General features: G+C 55.6%; 1 protein-coding gene across 4 annotated transcripts in view; it reads right to left on the bottom strand.

Annotated features, from left to right (window-relative positions):
* The window catches only part of MEIS2 (Meis homeobox 2), a 123,649-nt gene that overhangs the window by 58,386 nt on the left and 49,141 nt on the right, over window positions 1-16,122 (bottom strand). For all 4 annotated transcript variants that reach the window (XM_029078195.2, XM_029078197.2, XM_029078196.2 and 1 more), the window contains exon 8: window positions 11,230-11,375. In XM_029078195.2, coding sequence (XP_028934028.1) covers window positions 11,230-11,375 — 146 coding nt within the window. The remainder of the gene's footprint in view (window positions 1-11,229; window positions 11,376-16,122) is intronic.

The raw sequence follows: 16,122 nt of genomic DNA, 5'->3' as shown, positions 1-16,122 counted from the left end.
CCACTGCCCATCGGTGGCAGGTTAAATTTCTCCTAACAGCCTCTGTGGACGCGTGTGATCTCATCGCAGTATATGAAGCATGCCCGGTAAGAGGAGCGCGGATGGGTTGTTCATTCAATCTAGCGGCAGCAAAGATCTTACAGGGGCCGGACGACGGGGAGGTGGACTTCGAGGGCTAAGTCCTTGGACAGGAGCCATCTGGCAGGGAGAGAAGGACTCGGGTACTAATCCTGGCTCTGCCACTTGTCTGCTGTGTGACCTTGGGTAAGTCACTTCACTTCTCTGGGCCTCAGTTACCTTATCTGTAAAATGAGGAATAAGACCGCGAGCCCCCGTGTGGGACGTGGACTCCATCCAACCTGATTAGCTTGTATCTACCCCAGTGCTTATTACGGTGCCTGGCACAGTAAACACTTAACAAACTTCACTTTAAAAAAAGTCAGAGTCTGGGTAAGGTGCACACTCTTCACCAAACACTGTGCTAAGCACTGGGGAGCTCCCCATATTAACAGATCAGACACATTCCCTATCCTACTTGGGCTTCCCAGCACAAAATCTACAACTGCCTGTCTCTTGCATTAGATTAAACGGTACTTCCCAAGCGCTTAGTACAGTACTCTGCACACAGAAAGCGCTCAATAAATACAATTGAATGAATGACTGGGAGCTTCCTGAGGGCAGAGATTGGGTCTGTCTTCTGGTGCGCTTAGCACAGTGGATGCAGAGAACTATATTGAGCACTGTACTGGATGTTTGGGAGAGCACAGTAGGTAGTAGCCACGAGCAGAGATCTTATTCTCTTGCCGGCCAAGAACTGTGACTGTTTATCCCTGTCACAAACTCCAGGGAAGGAAATTTACTACTAGACCCAGAGCGATGCAGAGGGAATTAATCAGTAGCATGGCATGAGCACCCTCTATGTTCAGAGCACTGTACTAAGCGCTTGGGAGAGTACAACAGAGTTAGTAGACCTGATCCTGGCCACAAAGCACTGGGCTGAGACTGGAAGAGTCCAGTATAGTAAATCCTGCCCCCAAGGAGCTTACGGTCTAATGCACGCAGAGCACGGTATTGAGCGCTTGGGAGAATAAAATACGGTAGACTCAATCCTTGCCCACAAGGAGCTTACTGTGTGCAGAGCACCACACTGAGCACTTGAGAGAGTACAGTTGAGTAAATAGACACAGTCCCTACTCTCAAGGAGTTTACAATCTAGGAGGGGAACCAGATATTGAAATAGTTCACAGATAGGAGGCTGAAGAAGTGACTGTGATTATAGTCGAGTCCTTGAATGGTAGGGTGTGTAAGTCTTTATATTCAAAAGCAGTAGGGTGACCGTGAATGCAGAGACAGAGACACTGAGAGATAGGAGACACTGCGCTCCCTGTCCCTGGCTCCAGGCCCATTTCCTCTCCAGACAACAGTTTCGTTTAATTCATATTTTCTGGCTCCCCATCTAGACTGTAAGTTCGTTTGGGGCAGAGAATGTGTCTAATAAATTGGTTATTTTGTACACCCCAAAGCTCTTCGTACAGTGCTCTACACAGAGTAAGTGCTCAATAAATACAACTGATTGATTCTCGTTTCTTCTACAGTAAACCATCACAAAGGACATTATCATCCCTACAGGTGTGAGAGCTTCAGCCAGTCAGCAGAGGCACACCCCTCTGGCCCCAGCATATTCTGGAGATGCACCCAGTACAGAGGCTGAATTCAGGAAACGTCTAGCACAGCGCTTCGTATTCAGGAGGCACCCGATGTAGTGTTCTGCGCACAGTAGACACCTACTACAGTTCTCTGTACACAGTAGGCATGCCCCAGTGGAAAGATCACGGGCCTGGGAGTCAAAGGACCTGGGTTCTAATTCCGACTCGGCCGCCGTGTGTCCTTGGGCAAGTTCTTTCACTGCTCTGTGTCTCAGTTACCTCATCTGTAAAATGGGGATGAAGAGTGTGAGCACCATGAGGGACCTGAACTGTGTCCAGCCTGATTAGCTTGGGTTTCGTGGGACGGTTTAGTTTTTAGTTTAGTGTTTAGTTAAGAGCCTCACGTGGGACAACCCGATTACCCGTTATCTACCTCGGCGCTTAGAACAGTGCTCTGCACATAGTAAGCGCTTAACCAACATTATTTAGTACAGCGCCTGGACACATAGTAAGAACTTGAGAATTACCATTAAAATAAAAAAGTAGGCATCCAGTACAGTGATCTACTCACAGTAAGTGCCCAGCACAGCAGTCTTCATACGGAAAGTAGCCAGGATAGACCCCTGCACACGGGTGCCTCGAATAACGCTATAATTTATTTTAACACCTGTCTTCCCCAACTATACTGTAAAATTCTTGAGGGCAGGGACAGTTCCTGTAAAATCTTCCTGTAGATTGTAAATTCCTTGTGGGCAGGGATCGCACCTATGAACGCTTAGTACAATGCTCTGCACAGAGTAAATGCTCAATAAATACCACTGATTGATTGATTAAGCACACGGAAGGCACGATTAGGTCCATTAGGTCCGTCCTCCCCCAACCCCCCTGTGGGGAGGGAACGTGTCTACCAACTCCAGTGCTCTCCCGAGCTCTTAGTACAGTGTCCGGCACAAAGTAAACGCTCAGTAAATACCACTGATCAGGACTTCGAGAAAAAATGTAACAAAGGAAATTCCATCCCTGTAGAAATGTTCCGAGCCCCACGGGGCCATCACCAAGACGCTGAGCCCGGGATTCCGGGTGAGAAGATCCTGCCACTGAGCTGTGGTGGGACCCCTGGTCGTGCCAGGACCGGGGGACGGGCTTGGGGAAGGGGGGGAGGCTTCGTGGCTGGGGGGGGGGGACGGGAATTGGGGGATGGGGGCGGGTATTGACGGAGGGGGAGACGGGAGGGTGGGAGCCGCACGTTGGGAGGGGGGTTTGGGGTGGGGTCTGTGCGGGCCTGGGCCCGGAGAAGGTCTGGGGGCGGGGGGCTGAGGGCTGGGGGCCGGAGATTCCGTCTGTGTATGTAAATCACCGCCCGCCGCCGCCTGTGCGATTCACCGCCCGCAGCCTACTCTTCTGTGACGAAGGAGCGGGCTTAATTTGGCGGTGATTATGCGGTTGCCGGCCCTCCAAACCCTTTTGAACTTGTAATTGCTGCCGGTTTAAATAATGAACATTAAGGGGAGGTGGAATCATAAAACTGTGGATAATTACCATTTTTTTTTTTTTTTTTGCTTTTTCCCTTTGTTTCCACCCCTCCCGACTGCACGGAAACACAGGCCCCCTCCACCCGCCCGAGCCGGCCGAACCCAGGCCTCGGCTCGGCTCCGAACTAGGGCGGCGGGGAGGAGGGGCTTGGGGGGGAGCGGGGAGGGCTCGGTAGCGGGCCGGGAAGGAGGAGGTGGCGATGGCAGCTGTGGATATTTGAGGCGGGCCGGGGCGTCTGGACCTCAGGGCCGACCCCAGAGGTGGGCAAGAGGAGGAGCAGAGGACAACGGGTCGGGTCTAGGCCCGGCCAACCGGTCCTGGGGCCGGGCCCCCCTCCCTGCCCCTGGGTCTGGGGTCCCATTCAAAAGACCGAGGGAGGGGGACGTGTGTGTGTATGTATGGGTGTGTAGAGGTTCCCCATTTTTTTGCCGGACGCGTGCACATGTGTGCACGTTGGGGCTGGTCTGTGTATTGGCCTGGCCGGGGGTGGAGGGGGTGCCCCACTTTCTTTACTGCTCGGGATACAGGAAAAAGCCGATGCCGTAGGGGCGGGGGACGATTTAGGGTTAGGGTCTCTCCCCCCACCCCCCTCTCGTTGGGCAGACGGCCCCAGGCCGGCTGACCCGACTCCCATTTCATTCATTCATTCTTTCGATCGTATTTTCTGAGCGCTTACTGCGTGCAGAGCACTGGACTGAGCGCTCGGAAAGTACGGTGATCGAACAGACCGTCGACAGGGGGGAAGAAGGGGGTCCGCTCCTCCTCCCCGCCCTCCACCCCAACTCCCAGCCGCAAGGGCGGACTGAGATCCAGCGGTGCGCCCCCACACCTTCCGAACCAACAGAAGGCCCAACCGGGCCGGCCCACGCCACCGCCGGTCCCGGACAAGGCGGCCCGGGGAGATTGGGGGACCCTCGTGTCTCCCTGGGCCGCGAGCGGAGGCTGAGGCCCGGACCCGCGGGGAGGCCGCACCGCGCCGTAGCCGCTCCTGGAAGCGACGGCGATTTGCGGTGCCTGGGACAAGGGGAGCGGGGAGACCCCGGGACCTAGGCGAACGATCTCCTAGGTCCGCCTTGGAGAAGCGCTGCCCTGCCGCGATGAGCCCTCCGCGCTCGACAGAACGCGCAGCCGGGCCCTCCACCCGTTCAGTGAAACGCATCAAGGCGCCGCAGACGCGCGGATAACGCGCGGGGCGCGGCCCCTCCGCCTGCCCGCAGCAGGGAAGAAGCTCCGGGGAGAATTCGCGAAACCCACCCGAGGCACCACATGTTTCCAAGGGATCATCCTCGGGAAGCGCGCTGGTTCATTTTTGGACACAGCCTTTCGCACCACACATCCGTCGTGAGCTCCTTGTGGGCGGGGATTGTCTCTCTCTACCTTTCCAAGCGCTTCGTCCAATGCTCTGCACACAGTAAGCGCTCAGTAAATACCACTGAATGAGTGGACGGGCGCTAAAGGGTCCCAGGCACGCACCGTTTTCGCGTTGGGGCTGCCCGCTCTCTCAGGGCCGAGGGGCACCACCTCACCTGCAATCCCACCTGCTCCGACCTCCCCCTCTCCCGGGCCTGGGGTGGCTGCCCTGGCAGAACGCACCCCGGCGCCAAGGCTGAACCCCTCAAAGGGCCTGGGACCAGAGGCTGTGAGATGAAGAAACACCTCCAGAATAATTCAGACGCAACCGGACATGCAGCACAGTGTTCCACACAAAACAGGCGCTCAGGACTGTGTGGGGGAAAGGAGACGGGGTGGGGGGAGAGAGAGAGAAGAGTGGGAGAGGAGAGACATAGGAGAAAAACAGGAGAGAGGGAGAGGAGAAACATAGAAGAAGACAGGAGAGAGAGACAGTGGAGAGGAGACAAAGATAGGAGAGACAGAATAATAACGATGACATTTGTGAAGCGCTCACTAGGTGCCAGGCACTGTACTAAGCCCTGGAATGGAAGAGAGGCGGAGCCAAGCAGGAAACCCAGGAACCACTCATTCTCTGGCCCCCCTTTACAGCGACTCTTCAGTGGTTTCTTGGAGTCCACTATAAGAAGACCGAGCCCGAAGACTTCAAGTTCCTTGATGGCAGAGACCGCATCCCTTCTACTACACGTTCCCCTGGCAGAGTGAGGACTCAACATCAAATGCAAGACGGGATCACGGACAGTTGGCATTCTGGTACCTCATCGGCCTCCTAGCATTCAAACTACACTCAAGCTACTCTGGGCCGGACATGGGAGGAGAAGGAGCAGTGTAGCAGGCTTCCCAGACAGCTGCTGTGTGGAGAGCCGAAATTGGGACGCTGAAAGCCAGGAGGGCGGAGGAAGCGTTTTAAGGACACGGTAAAATAAAGTCGCAGACAGTGCTGCATCCCAAATGAAAACCGGGAGATAATGGCCGAGGACAGACCAGCAAGGAGCACTACCGTCAAGAAAGGAGTAATTCTAGTTGAGCAAAAACTTCCTCTGGAAGGAGAGACCGGGAAGCGCAAGAGAAAACGGCACCGGGCACTACAGACATTAAGCACAACAAGGGAAAACCTCTCTGTGTGCCCGATGTGGCCGGGACTGTGGATCCTTAATAAAAGCTTTAATAAAAACCGTATTAAAATCTCCTCCAAAAGACCTTCCCTGAGTAAGCTCTCAGTACAGTGCTCTGCATACAGAAAGCTCTCAATAAATACGACTGAATGCATTTCCTCTTCTCCCATTCCCTTCTGCGTCACCCACACACTTGGATTCGCATGCTTTATTCACCCCTCCCTCGGCCCCACAGCACTTATATTCTTCTCCATCATTTAATTCTTTATATTAATGTCTCTTTCCCCCCTGCTATACTGTTATTGTACTCTCCCAAGCGCTTAGTACAGTGCTCTGCACACAGTATGCCCTCAATAAATACCACGGATCGATTGATCCCGCACTGACCTTTTCAGCCCACACCTAGAGGTGAACTTCAGGGGTGTCTTCTTCAGATACAAAGGACAACTATATGTCTATGTGTTTTCAAACACATAGCAGGCACCCAGTGCAGCACCCTGCACCCAGTAAGAATCCAGTTCAGTGCTCTGCTCACCTTAGATGCTCAGTACACTGCTCCACACACCATAGACGCTCAATAAATGCCGTCGTCGAAAAAGATGTTGCACCAAGACATAAATGTGCTGTGTGCTCCCTCCAAACCAAACAGCACTTGCCTAGACACACTGGGATGGACCCCACACCCAGCTGAGATGTCAAGGGAGCCCCAATTTTTTAGCAACAAAGGCCACCCCCATGCCCCCAACACCACCACCTATTCTCTCCCAGCAAGCCAACGCCGAGGGAGGCAGATGCCCGGAAGGCCCGGCCTCCCCCAGCACCACTGGTCCAAACCTCTCCATCCGTCAGCTGGAAGGCTTCGGCTCAATCAACCAATCAGTGGTATTTATTGAGCACTTACTGGGTGCAGAGACTGTACTAAGTGCTTGGGAGAGTACAGTGTAACACAGTAGTTAGACACATTCCCTGCCCATAGTGAATTTACAGACTAGACGGGGAGAGAGACGTTTAGGTGCGGACAGGCTTGCAGGCTGCCTGAGGGGGAGAACGGCCCCCAGTAGCAAAAACCACCGGCCGCTCTGACCCCACTGCCCACGCACCCCCCGGTTCGGGTCCAAAATCGCTATGGAGATGGATAGAGGGTCAGAATCTCCAGACATGGGGCGAGGGCAGGCTGTGGGCACCCGAACCGTCTTCCCAGTACTCAAGCCCCCAGGACTGACAGCAGAGCGCAGACTGATGTCACTTCCTGATGCGGCACAGAGATGAGCCTGCTCCGGGAAGCGTGTGGGCGCATCTGCCCAAATCATTTGCAGATGTTGTCTTCCAGGGAGCAGGAAAAACAAGATGGGCAGGGCCCGGATAGGGCCAGGGTGGGGGCTGGGGACCGTGCAGTGGGGATAAGGGGGATGGGGTCTGTGGTTTGGGCAGTGTATCGGGGGGGGGGGGGGGCGGGGGAGGGGAGGATTGTGGTCTAGCATTTTCCTTTTGGCCTCTCAACCTCCCTCTGCAGGAGGGATGTGTTGGTCCCCATTTTGCAGGTAAGGAAAGTGAGGCCCAGAGGGGCTGAGACAGGTTCACCCTGCAGGCCTGTAGTCTGGCTGTCCCCGGGTGTGCCCAGAATTTCTGTTCTCCCCTGGCTGTCCAGGGGAGGTGAAGAGAGGTGGGAGAGCCAGAGGGATGGGCTGATAAAGCCCTCCCCCAATTCTGATTAAGGGTTTGATCACACCTCTAGACACACAACACACACACACACTCATACACACACACACCCTCTGCAGGGTCCCCACAAAGAAGGACTCATCCTCAGAAAGATAGACAAGACCAACCCCTGGCCTGCTGAGTGACCTTGAGCAAGTTGCTGAGCCTCACTGAGCCTGAGTTTCCACATCTGTCATATGGGGAGAATGACCCCTCCTGCATGTGGTGGTGAGACTCCAATGAAATGGACTCTGCCCTTTGCCCCCCAACCCCTTCCAAACACACACACACACACACACACACACCACCCAAGGAAGGGAGTACTTGACAAAGGCGGAAAATGTTGTTTGTGCTCCTCTGCTGTATGGAAGGATGACTGCCCAGGGGGGCACCAGGGGAGCAGGGAGATCTGGGGGGGCAGGGATGCAGGGGAGCCCGAGAACTGGGGATTATGATAGGAACCTGGGAGAGCAGGGGAGAATCCGGCACAGCAGAGGTTAACAATCTTGCCCGTTTAGAAAGGGGTGATCACAACAGATCCAGCCTCAGCGATTGTGGGACGGAGGGGGAGGGGAGGGACAGGAAGGGGAAAGGACAGGAGCAAGGGGAGAGGAGGGAGGGGGAGCAGTGGGACAGAAGGGGAGAGGGAGGAGGGAAAAGAGGGGGAGGAAGGGAAGGGGAGGGAGAAGGAGGAAGGGGAGGAAGTGGAGGAAGAGGAAGGGAAGAGGAGGGAAGAGGTGAAAAAGGGAAAAGAGGGGAGGGGGTGGAAGGGGATGGAGGGGAGGGAAGGGGAAGCAAGGTTCTTGTTTCTCGGGGTCAGCCGCTTCTGGACGATGAAACTGAGGCTGTGGACGGGACCCCGTGGGGCCACTGGGGAATTGGCCCGTGCTTGGGAGAGCAGAAGAGTGGGCCACTCCTTCATATCAGCCGGTCTAACAGTGCAGTGGTCAGTGAAGGCCGGCTGGCCATGGCCGGTCTCCAGCCCTGCTCCTAGTGCCCTGGTGCCCTAAGACCCGAATGTGCCCGCTGCACAAATTAAAACTATGGGAGCGGCCAGGCAGTTCCTCTCTCTAAGGAGGTGGAGTCTGTAGGGAAGGTTGGAGTGGGCAGGATGAAGCGGGAGAGGCCAGCCAGAGGACCTCCCGTGGGATCAGTTGGCCTTTGTGTCATTCATTCATTCATTCAATCGTATTTATTGAGCGCTTCCTATGTGCAGAGCACTGTACTAAGCGCTTGGAATGTACAATTAGGCACTGTGCCCAACTCTGTGAAAGTGAAGATCGTTCTTGCCAGGCCCAGGCCCCAGGGCCCAAGGCACAGGGTGCAGATCTCAGGGCACAGGCCCAGAGGAGATGAAGGGGAGGAGGCAACCCCTCCCACGCCCAGCCTGGCAGACCCAGATGGAGGGGCAGAGCCTCCCCGTGGCCCAGTGAAAGTGACTGGGTGGCAATTAAAAACATTTGGCTCCCAGCCCCAACTCTCACTATAGCATGAAAAGTCCCTTCTCCTCCGCACTGAGATCCCCTCCTAGATGACAAACTTTCCGAGTTCGTCAAATCCCAGCTGAGGTGGCCTACCAAGGAACAGCCGCAAAGTGATTTGGGTCTTTACGAGATGATGAAGAGCGGGGGAGGGAGCAGGGCAGGGGTTACCCCGACTCATCCGGAATAGATAAAAGTGATTAAAACCCTCCAATTACCCTTGATGGATATGTAATGGTTTTACACCCCTTTCAATAAGTCAGTATTTTCCCAGGACGAGTGATGTTGTCTTTGGTTAAGTGAGCAGCCAGAGATTCAAATTCTGTCCGATTCCTTCTGGTGGAGTAGCCCAGTCTCCATCACCAACCGAGTCAGCAGCTCATCCCGGCTCACAGTCCTCCCCGCTGCCCTGGCCCTTCATTCCAGATGATGGTTTGGGCATTAGTGATCGCCCTCCCTGCCCTCCTGCCTTGCTGTCACGCCTGACTCACCAAGCGCCCAGCTCTTCCTCCCCCAGGCCGGCTCCCAACCCCCAGCCACCTGCACACGTGAATGGGGTCTCCCAGTTGTCCCGTGCCCCGCCGGAAGGGTGCCCCCAAACCGGGCCAGGCTCAGAACTGGGCTCAGACAGGCCTGAGATCGCCATTGCCTGTCTTAGTGGCTGAGCAGTTGCCAGGCATTGCTGGGGCGGAGCCCTTTTATGGCAAGATATGCAAAATACTTGATGTGGTCAGGGAATGTGCCTGTTTATTGTTATATTATACTCTTCCAGGCGCTTAGTACAGTGCTTTGCACACAATAAATGCTCAATAAAAATGACTGAATGAATGATTGACAATGGCAATTGCTTATTTTCCTGTTTCCAACTGAACAGGAGAAGGTGAAGGAGGTGAGGGGTTCAGCAAGAGGGTGTCCTGAGGCCTGCGGAAGGGCTGATCACTTTCCATCAACACACACACACACACACACACACACACACACACACACACACACACACAACCTTGCCCCAGCTGTGGACAAGGCTGGCTTTCATGACTATGGGCTTGAAATAGACCAAGAAAAATATACTCTTTGAACCATCCTCCATCCCGGTGCCTTTGAGAACCTGTAATCCTCCATGGTTGTTCTTTACTCTAATAACAATCACTGGGCTATTATTAAGCTCTTACTATGTGCCAAGCACTACAAAGAGCTGGAGTTAATACAACATAAGCAGATAGGACACGGTCCCTGTCCCACACAGGGCTCATACTCTAGGGAGAAGGGAGAATCAGTATTTCATCCCCATTCTACAGATACTAAGGCCCAGAGAAGTGAAGAGTCTTGCCCAAAGTTACGCAGCAGGCAGGTGATGGAGCTGGGATTCGAACCCTGATACTCTGACTCCCATGCTCGGTCTCTTTCTGCTAGGCCTGCTGATTCTACCCACCACCCTGTCTCCTTCCTGAAGCTGCACTAATGCCCTCTCCCCACCAAACCGACACGTCCACAATGCTCTCAGATGGACGGTGACCACTCTGTGGCCTCCAAAGGTCTTCTTCGGTGCCACCCCTGGGCCATTCTCAGGGGCCCAGACCCAGGCACTGGCTCCTGTTCTTCCCAGCCACTGTTCCCCAAGTCATCTAGACTGGACTCCAGACCCCCCCTCCCCACCCTGGTCCCAGGCTATGTCCAAATCTGAGAGTGTCCAAGCAAGGATGAGCGGCACCAGGCCCGTCTGACTGATGGCCCTCTCCAGCCCGGCCCCATGCTGCCCAAGAAGACACTCAGTGAGTAGTGAGTCTGCCCGAGGGCACCATGAGCTGCCCAGGAAGATGCTCAATGAGGAGCAAATATGCCCGGAGGCCCTCCGAGCTGTCCAGGAAGATGCCCAGTGAGGAGCAAATCTGCCCAGAATCCCTCCGAGCTGTCCAGGAAGATGCCCAGTGAGGAGCAAATCTGCCCGGAGGCACTACGAGCTGTCCATGAAGATGCCCAGTGAGGAGTGAGTCTGCCTGAGGGTGCCCCAAGCTGCCCAGGAAGACGACTAGAGAGGAGCAAGTCTGCCCAAGGGCACCCTGAGATGCCCACTGAGGAACAATTCTGCCTGGTGGCAACTCGGGCTGCTCAGAGAGATGCCAAGTGAGGAGCAAGTCTGCCCGGGGGGCACCCCAAGCTGCCCAGAAAGAAGCTCGGTGAGGAGTAAGTCTGCCGGGGGTGGGGGGGGGGGGGGGGGGGGGGGGAGGGGGTGGTCTGTGACCCATGCCCTTGAGAGCTGCTCACGGGCCAGCCTCACTGTCCAGTGACCCACCGGGCTGCCTAATAGGCCTCTGGGAGGGGGGTCCCCTCTGGGGACGCACTTACCGTGAGGTGCTGGAAAAGCCAGGCCCGCATAATGTTGGTGGCCACCTTGGGGAAGATGCCGCGTTTCTTCTGACGTTTCTTGTCTTTGTCGGGGTCGTCGTCGTCCCCGGTGCCGGGGGAGGCCACGCTGTTGTCCAGCCCATCCCCTAGGAGGTAGAGCGAGAGGGTGTACGTGTCAGCCGGGGCCAGTGCGGGCCGGCAAGGGCCAGTGGGGGCCGGCGGGGGCTACCGAGCCAGCAGAGGACCAGGGTGGGGAGGGGCACTGCGGAGGTAGCATGGTGGATTCAGGCCTGCGGCCGTCCCTACCCCGTCGGGCCCTCTGAGTGTTAATTCCCCCCACTGCCCCGGCCCACCCCACCACCGGGAACGCCCAGGTGCTCGGTGCCACCACCGGACGTGGGCTCTGGCCACGGGGAGAGCCGGCAGGGAAGGGATGCCCGTCATCAGAAACGCCCTGGGCACAGCGGGCCCTGCCACTCCGAGCGCATCTACAGCAGATTCCTCCACGGTGAGCACTGTTAAAGTGAGCACACCTAGAGCGGGTACCGCCCTAGGGAGCCCTGTCGCAGCGAGCACCCATAATGGAGCCCACCCCAGTGAGCACCAGTGCGGTGGTCACTGTCACGGTGATCACAGCTACTAAGGTCACCTCCCCAGGGAGCACCGCCAAAGTGAGCCCACCTCTGAAGGATACCGTCACCGGGAGCACTGTCACGGGGAGCACGGAGCTGCCCTGAACGTTCCAGGCCCATCTGCACGGGGGACGAGGGCGGTGCCGATCTCTCAGACAGAAGCCCAGATCCCAAACCTGTCATTCCCCAGCCCCCACGCTTCCCACGCTTCTCGCTCCATCCAGCAGACGGGTCCGGCGCGAAGGACCGGCCGCCGGGTCGATCGCTAGCATTCAAATAAAGCTGAACACGAAGAAGAAAGGGAGGAGGAAGAGGAGGAGGAAGAGGAGGTGGAGGCGGAGGAGGAGGAGGAGGAAGCGGGGCGAGGGGCGCAGCGGGCTTCCACATCCCTTCATCCGAACTTTCTCTCAACCTTTTCTCTCTTCTGTGCTTTTCCCCGGCATTAATTGTGCATTAGCAAAAATCATTTACTTTTAACAGTCCTAGTTATTTTTTCTTGCCCTCCGGCACAGATGCCTTGAAAGCATCCCCTAGCAGGCATCTAAATTATGTATCTGAAAAACTCTTCTGGCCAGACACCCTAAGACTCCCCAGCTCTATCCAATTCAGACAAACCCGTCTCCCCGTTTGGGGGTAGGCGTCAATCACGAGCCTCGGCCCCCGCCACAGCCCGACATTAATATTTGAACTAATAACTTTAAGGAAGGGGACCGACACGCGATTCGACTGGTGGCTTGATCCGATGCAAAATGCATGAAGGGGGCCGGACGAGGGGAGAAGCCCCCCGTCACGTCTCGGCCCCGGGAGCCCGGAGGAGGGCGGCTGGGCAGTCGGTGGAGGGTCTTTGGGTCCCTCGCTGAGAGACGGTGGCTTTTGTCACGGCAGAGTGGCCGGTCATTAGCCGCAGAGGCCATAAATCCCAGGCCGAGTTAGAAACCTCGTCCGAGGAGGCCTAAAACAATAAACCCGGCGCGGCGGGGGGCTTCCTCCCGAAGCCCACCCCCTGGCCGGCGGCGCCCGGCCTGGTTTCGGGCGAGGACTGGCTCACGCTCGCACGTGGAAGCCCCGCGCCCGGGTGGCTGCGGGTGGCGACTGCGGCTGCGACTGTGGCGACCGCCTTCCTCGCCCCCCATCCCCGGCTCGCCCCGGCCCCCACCTCTCCGGCCGGAGGAGGGGCGGGAGATTAATTTTATTGACATTTCCATTTTCGCAGTAATGCGATCTCCTCGATCACACAGAGGGGAAGACCCTCTCCGTTTAAGGGCCTGGTGGCACTTCGTTACAACCCTCCCCCCGCCCTCTTTCTCCCCCTTCGCCTCCCTCCTCCTCTCCGGCAGCCCCCTGCCCTAAGGTACGCTACTTCGCTTCTCTCCCTCGGGACCAGACATCAGAACATGACCCTGTATTACTGCGATTTTCCCCCTGCCTTCTGCTAATGACCGAAAAAGAAAAAAAAAAAAAGGCAAGGAAGACAGGGGAATTGAGGGGTGAGGGAATAATCCAAGAATGAATCAAAGATCAGGGGCAAAACCGGTATCGGATATTCAAGGGAGCTGTGGATTGGATTCTCCGTTACTGGCTACCCCCCACCCCCCCCACCAGACACACACACACATCCACACACGAGTTCCACCCTGCAAGGCAAATTCTCCTAAACACTAATGGTTTCTGACGGCTCTCTGGCAACTTGAGCGCGTTAACCTGGGCGGCTGAGCCTCTGAAACCCCGGCTCGGCCCGGCTCTCCTCAGCTGCTCCTGTGACACAGATGGAGAGTGACCATTACGGGCTGGGCGCTGAGCCTTGGGGATCTGAGGTGCTGGACTGTAGCCTCCGGCAGTTTTGAAAAGCAGCACCCCGAGATGGGGGGCGGGAAGGAGGGAGGGAGGCGGTGGGGGGAGAGAGAGAGGAAAAATAAGCAGCGGCAACAGAAAAAAAAAAAATCCTCAGAAAAGTGCAGGTCTGAAGACAGTTTGTCCGGTTGCCCCTGGACAGAGAAACCTTTGTTTCAGGAAACAACAACAACAAAAAACTGTATTCCTTTGAACGCTTCTTCTTCCAGCATGTCCTCCTAGATTAACTCCCAGAGCCCCGGTTTATCTCGACTCCCTCCCACCACCCCCCAGCACGAATTCCCGTATTCACACACACACACCCCCTCCGCGGCCGAAAACGAATCACTACATAGTTCGGCGGGATGTATCGATTCACACACTCATTCTTCCATCGATTCACCTTACCCAGCTCCTGCTAAAATCCTCTCTTGTGTTCTTCCTCCCGCTCCTGCCCTGTGCACATCACCCCTGTCTGTCTCCCCGCCGTAGGCCGTCAACCCCTTGAGGTTGGGGAGATTGCCTTGGGTTTCCCGCGTGCTTCCGCTGCCCCGAGCGCTCAGCACAGTGCGCTGCACCAACAGGGGCCAGATAAATACCAGAGGCTGATTGACTGACGGGCAGGGGCTGGTAGCCAGAGAGCCTTTCTTTCCGTGGCTTCCCAGGGAGAGGTGGCGTGGTCTAGTGTACTGAGCGCTTAGTACAGTGTTCTGCACACGATAAACGCTGGATAAATACGATTGAATGAACAGTGGACGGAGCTGTCCTGCCAGGTGATCGGGTCTAGACTGTAAGCTCCCGGTGGGCAGGGATAGTATCTCCCAAATCTGCTGAACTGTCTTCTCCCAAGCACTCGGTACAGTGCTCTGCACACGGTAAACTCTTAATCCCATTGATGGACGAGTTGATCCGGGCCTCGGTGTCCTCCTCCCCGGTTCAGTGGGGATGAGCCCTCCTGCCCCCGCCAGCTCTCCTTCCCCCTTAGGCTTCAAGACCCTTGGGGGTTGGGGGTCCATGAGGAGTAGTGTGGCCTAGTGGAAAGAGCACGGGCCTGGAAGTCAGAAGACCTGGGTTCCAATCCCGGCTCTGCCACATATCTGCTGTGTGACCTTGGTTAAGTCACTTAACTTTTCTGGGCCTCGGTTACCTCATCTAGAAAATGGGGATTAAGACTGTGAGACCCATATGGGACGGGGTCTGTGTCCAACCTGTATCTACCCCAGTGCTTAGAACAGCGTTTGGCACATAGTAAGCACTTAACAAATACCCCACGTTATCATTATTATGCCCAACCTGATTATCTTGTTTCCAACTCAGTGTCTGGCGCTCAACCAGCAGCTCAACTAATGTTCCCCGAGTGAGTGGGGCCAGGTGTATCTCTTGGGTGTGGGCTGAGGTTGAGATGACCCATGTTGCTTCCCTGGTCAACCCTCACCAGAGATTTGAATGTCCCTCTTTGTAGAGGCCAGAAACCAGAGGGGTGTTGGGGAGGGGGGTGATCCCCACCAGTTCTCCCCCTCTAGACTGTAAGCTTGTCGTGGTCAGAGAATGTGTCCGTTCTTATACTGCACTCTCTCAAGTGTTTAGTACAGTGCTCTGCACACATTAAGCGCCCACTAAATACGGTTGACTTGGAAAGGGGCCTCCCTTGGTCTACAGTCCCCCAGATTGACCTCTGCCATTCTAGGGTCAACCAGTCCGGGGTCAAGTTGTGTCCCTCCTACCTCCCCACCCCCAAGGCCCCAGGGCTGTGCTCCCCACGCCTCTAGCAGCATGGAAATCTGGGGAATCAGTGGATGGGGGAATGAAGGGTTAGCCTGGCTTACCTAAGAGCTTGACTTAACCTTGTTGGGCACAGAGAATGTCTACCGACTCTGTTATACTCTTTTATTGTAATAATAAAGGTGGTATTTGTTAAGTACTTACTTATGTACCAGGCACTTACTAAGCGCTGGTCTGGATACAAGCAAATCGGGTTGGACGCAGTTCCCGTCCCACATGGAGCACACAGTCTTAACCCCCATTTTACAGATGAGGTAACTGAGGCACAGAAAAGTGAATTAACTCGCTAAAGATCACTCAGCAGACAAGTGGAGGTGCCAGGATTAGAACCCAAGCCCTTCTGACTCGCAGGCCCGTGTCCTATTCACTAAACCATGCGGCTTCATATTACACTCCCCCACGCACTTAGTACAGTGTTTTGCACACAGTAAGCTCTCAATAAATAAATTGATTAATAGATGTGGGGGGTCTGGTGCCCCACAAGGGCCTAAGCTGTCCAATAATAATAATTATTATTATTACCATATTTGTGAAGTACTCTCTCTGTGCCAAGCACTGGACTAAGTACTGGAGTAGATGCAAGCTCGATCAGAGTGAATGCAGTCCCTGTCCCACATAGGGGCTCACGGTCTAAGGGGGAGGGACAACA

The sequence above is a fragment of the Ornithorhynchus anatinus genome, chromosome 13, assembly GCF_004115215.2.
Source record: "Ornithorhynchus anatinus isolate Pmale09 chromosome 13, mOrnAna1.pri.v4, whole genome shotgun sequence".
Classification (NCBI taxonomy): Eukaryota; Metazoa; Chordata; class Mammalia; order Monotremata; family Ornithorhynchidae; genus Ornithorhynchus; species Ornithorhynchus anatinus.
This window is presented reverse-complemented; position numbering and strand designations above follow the sequence as displayed.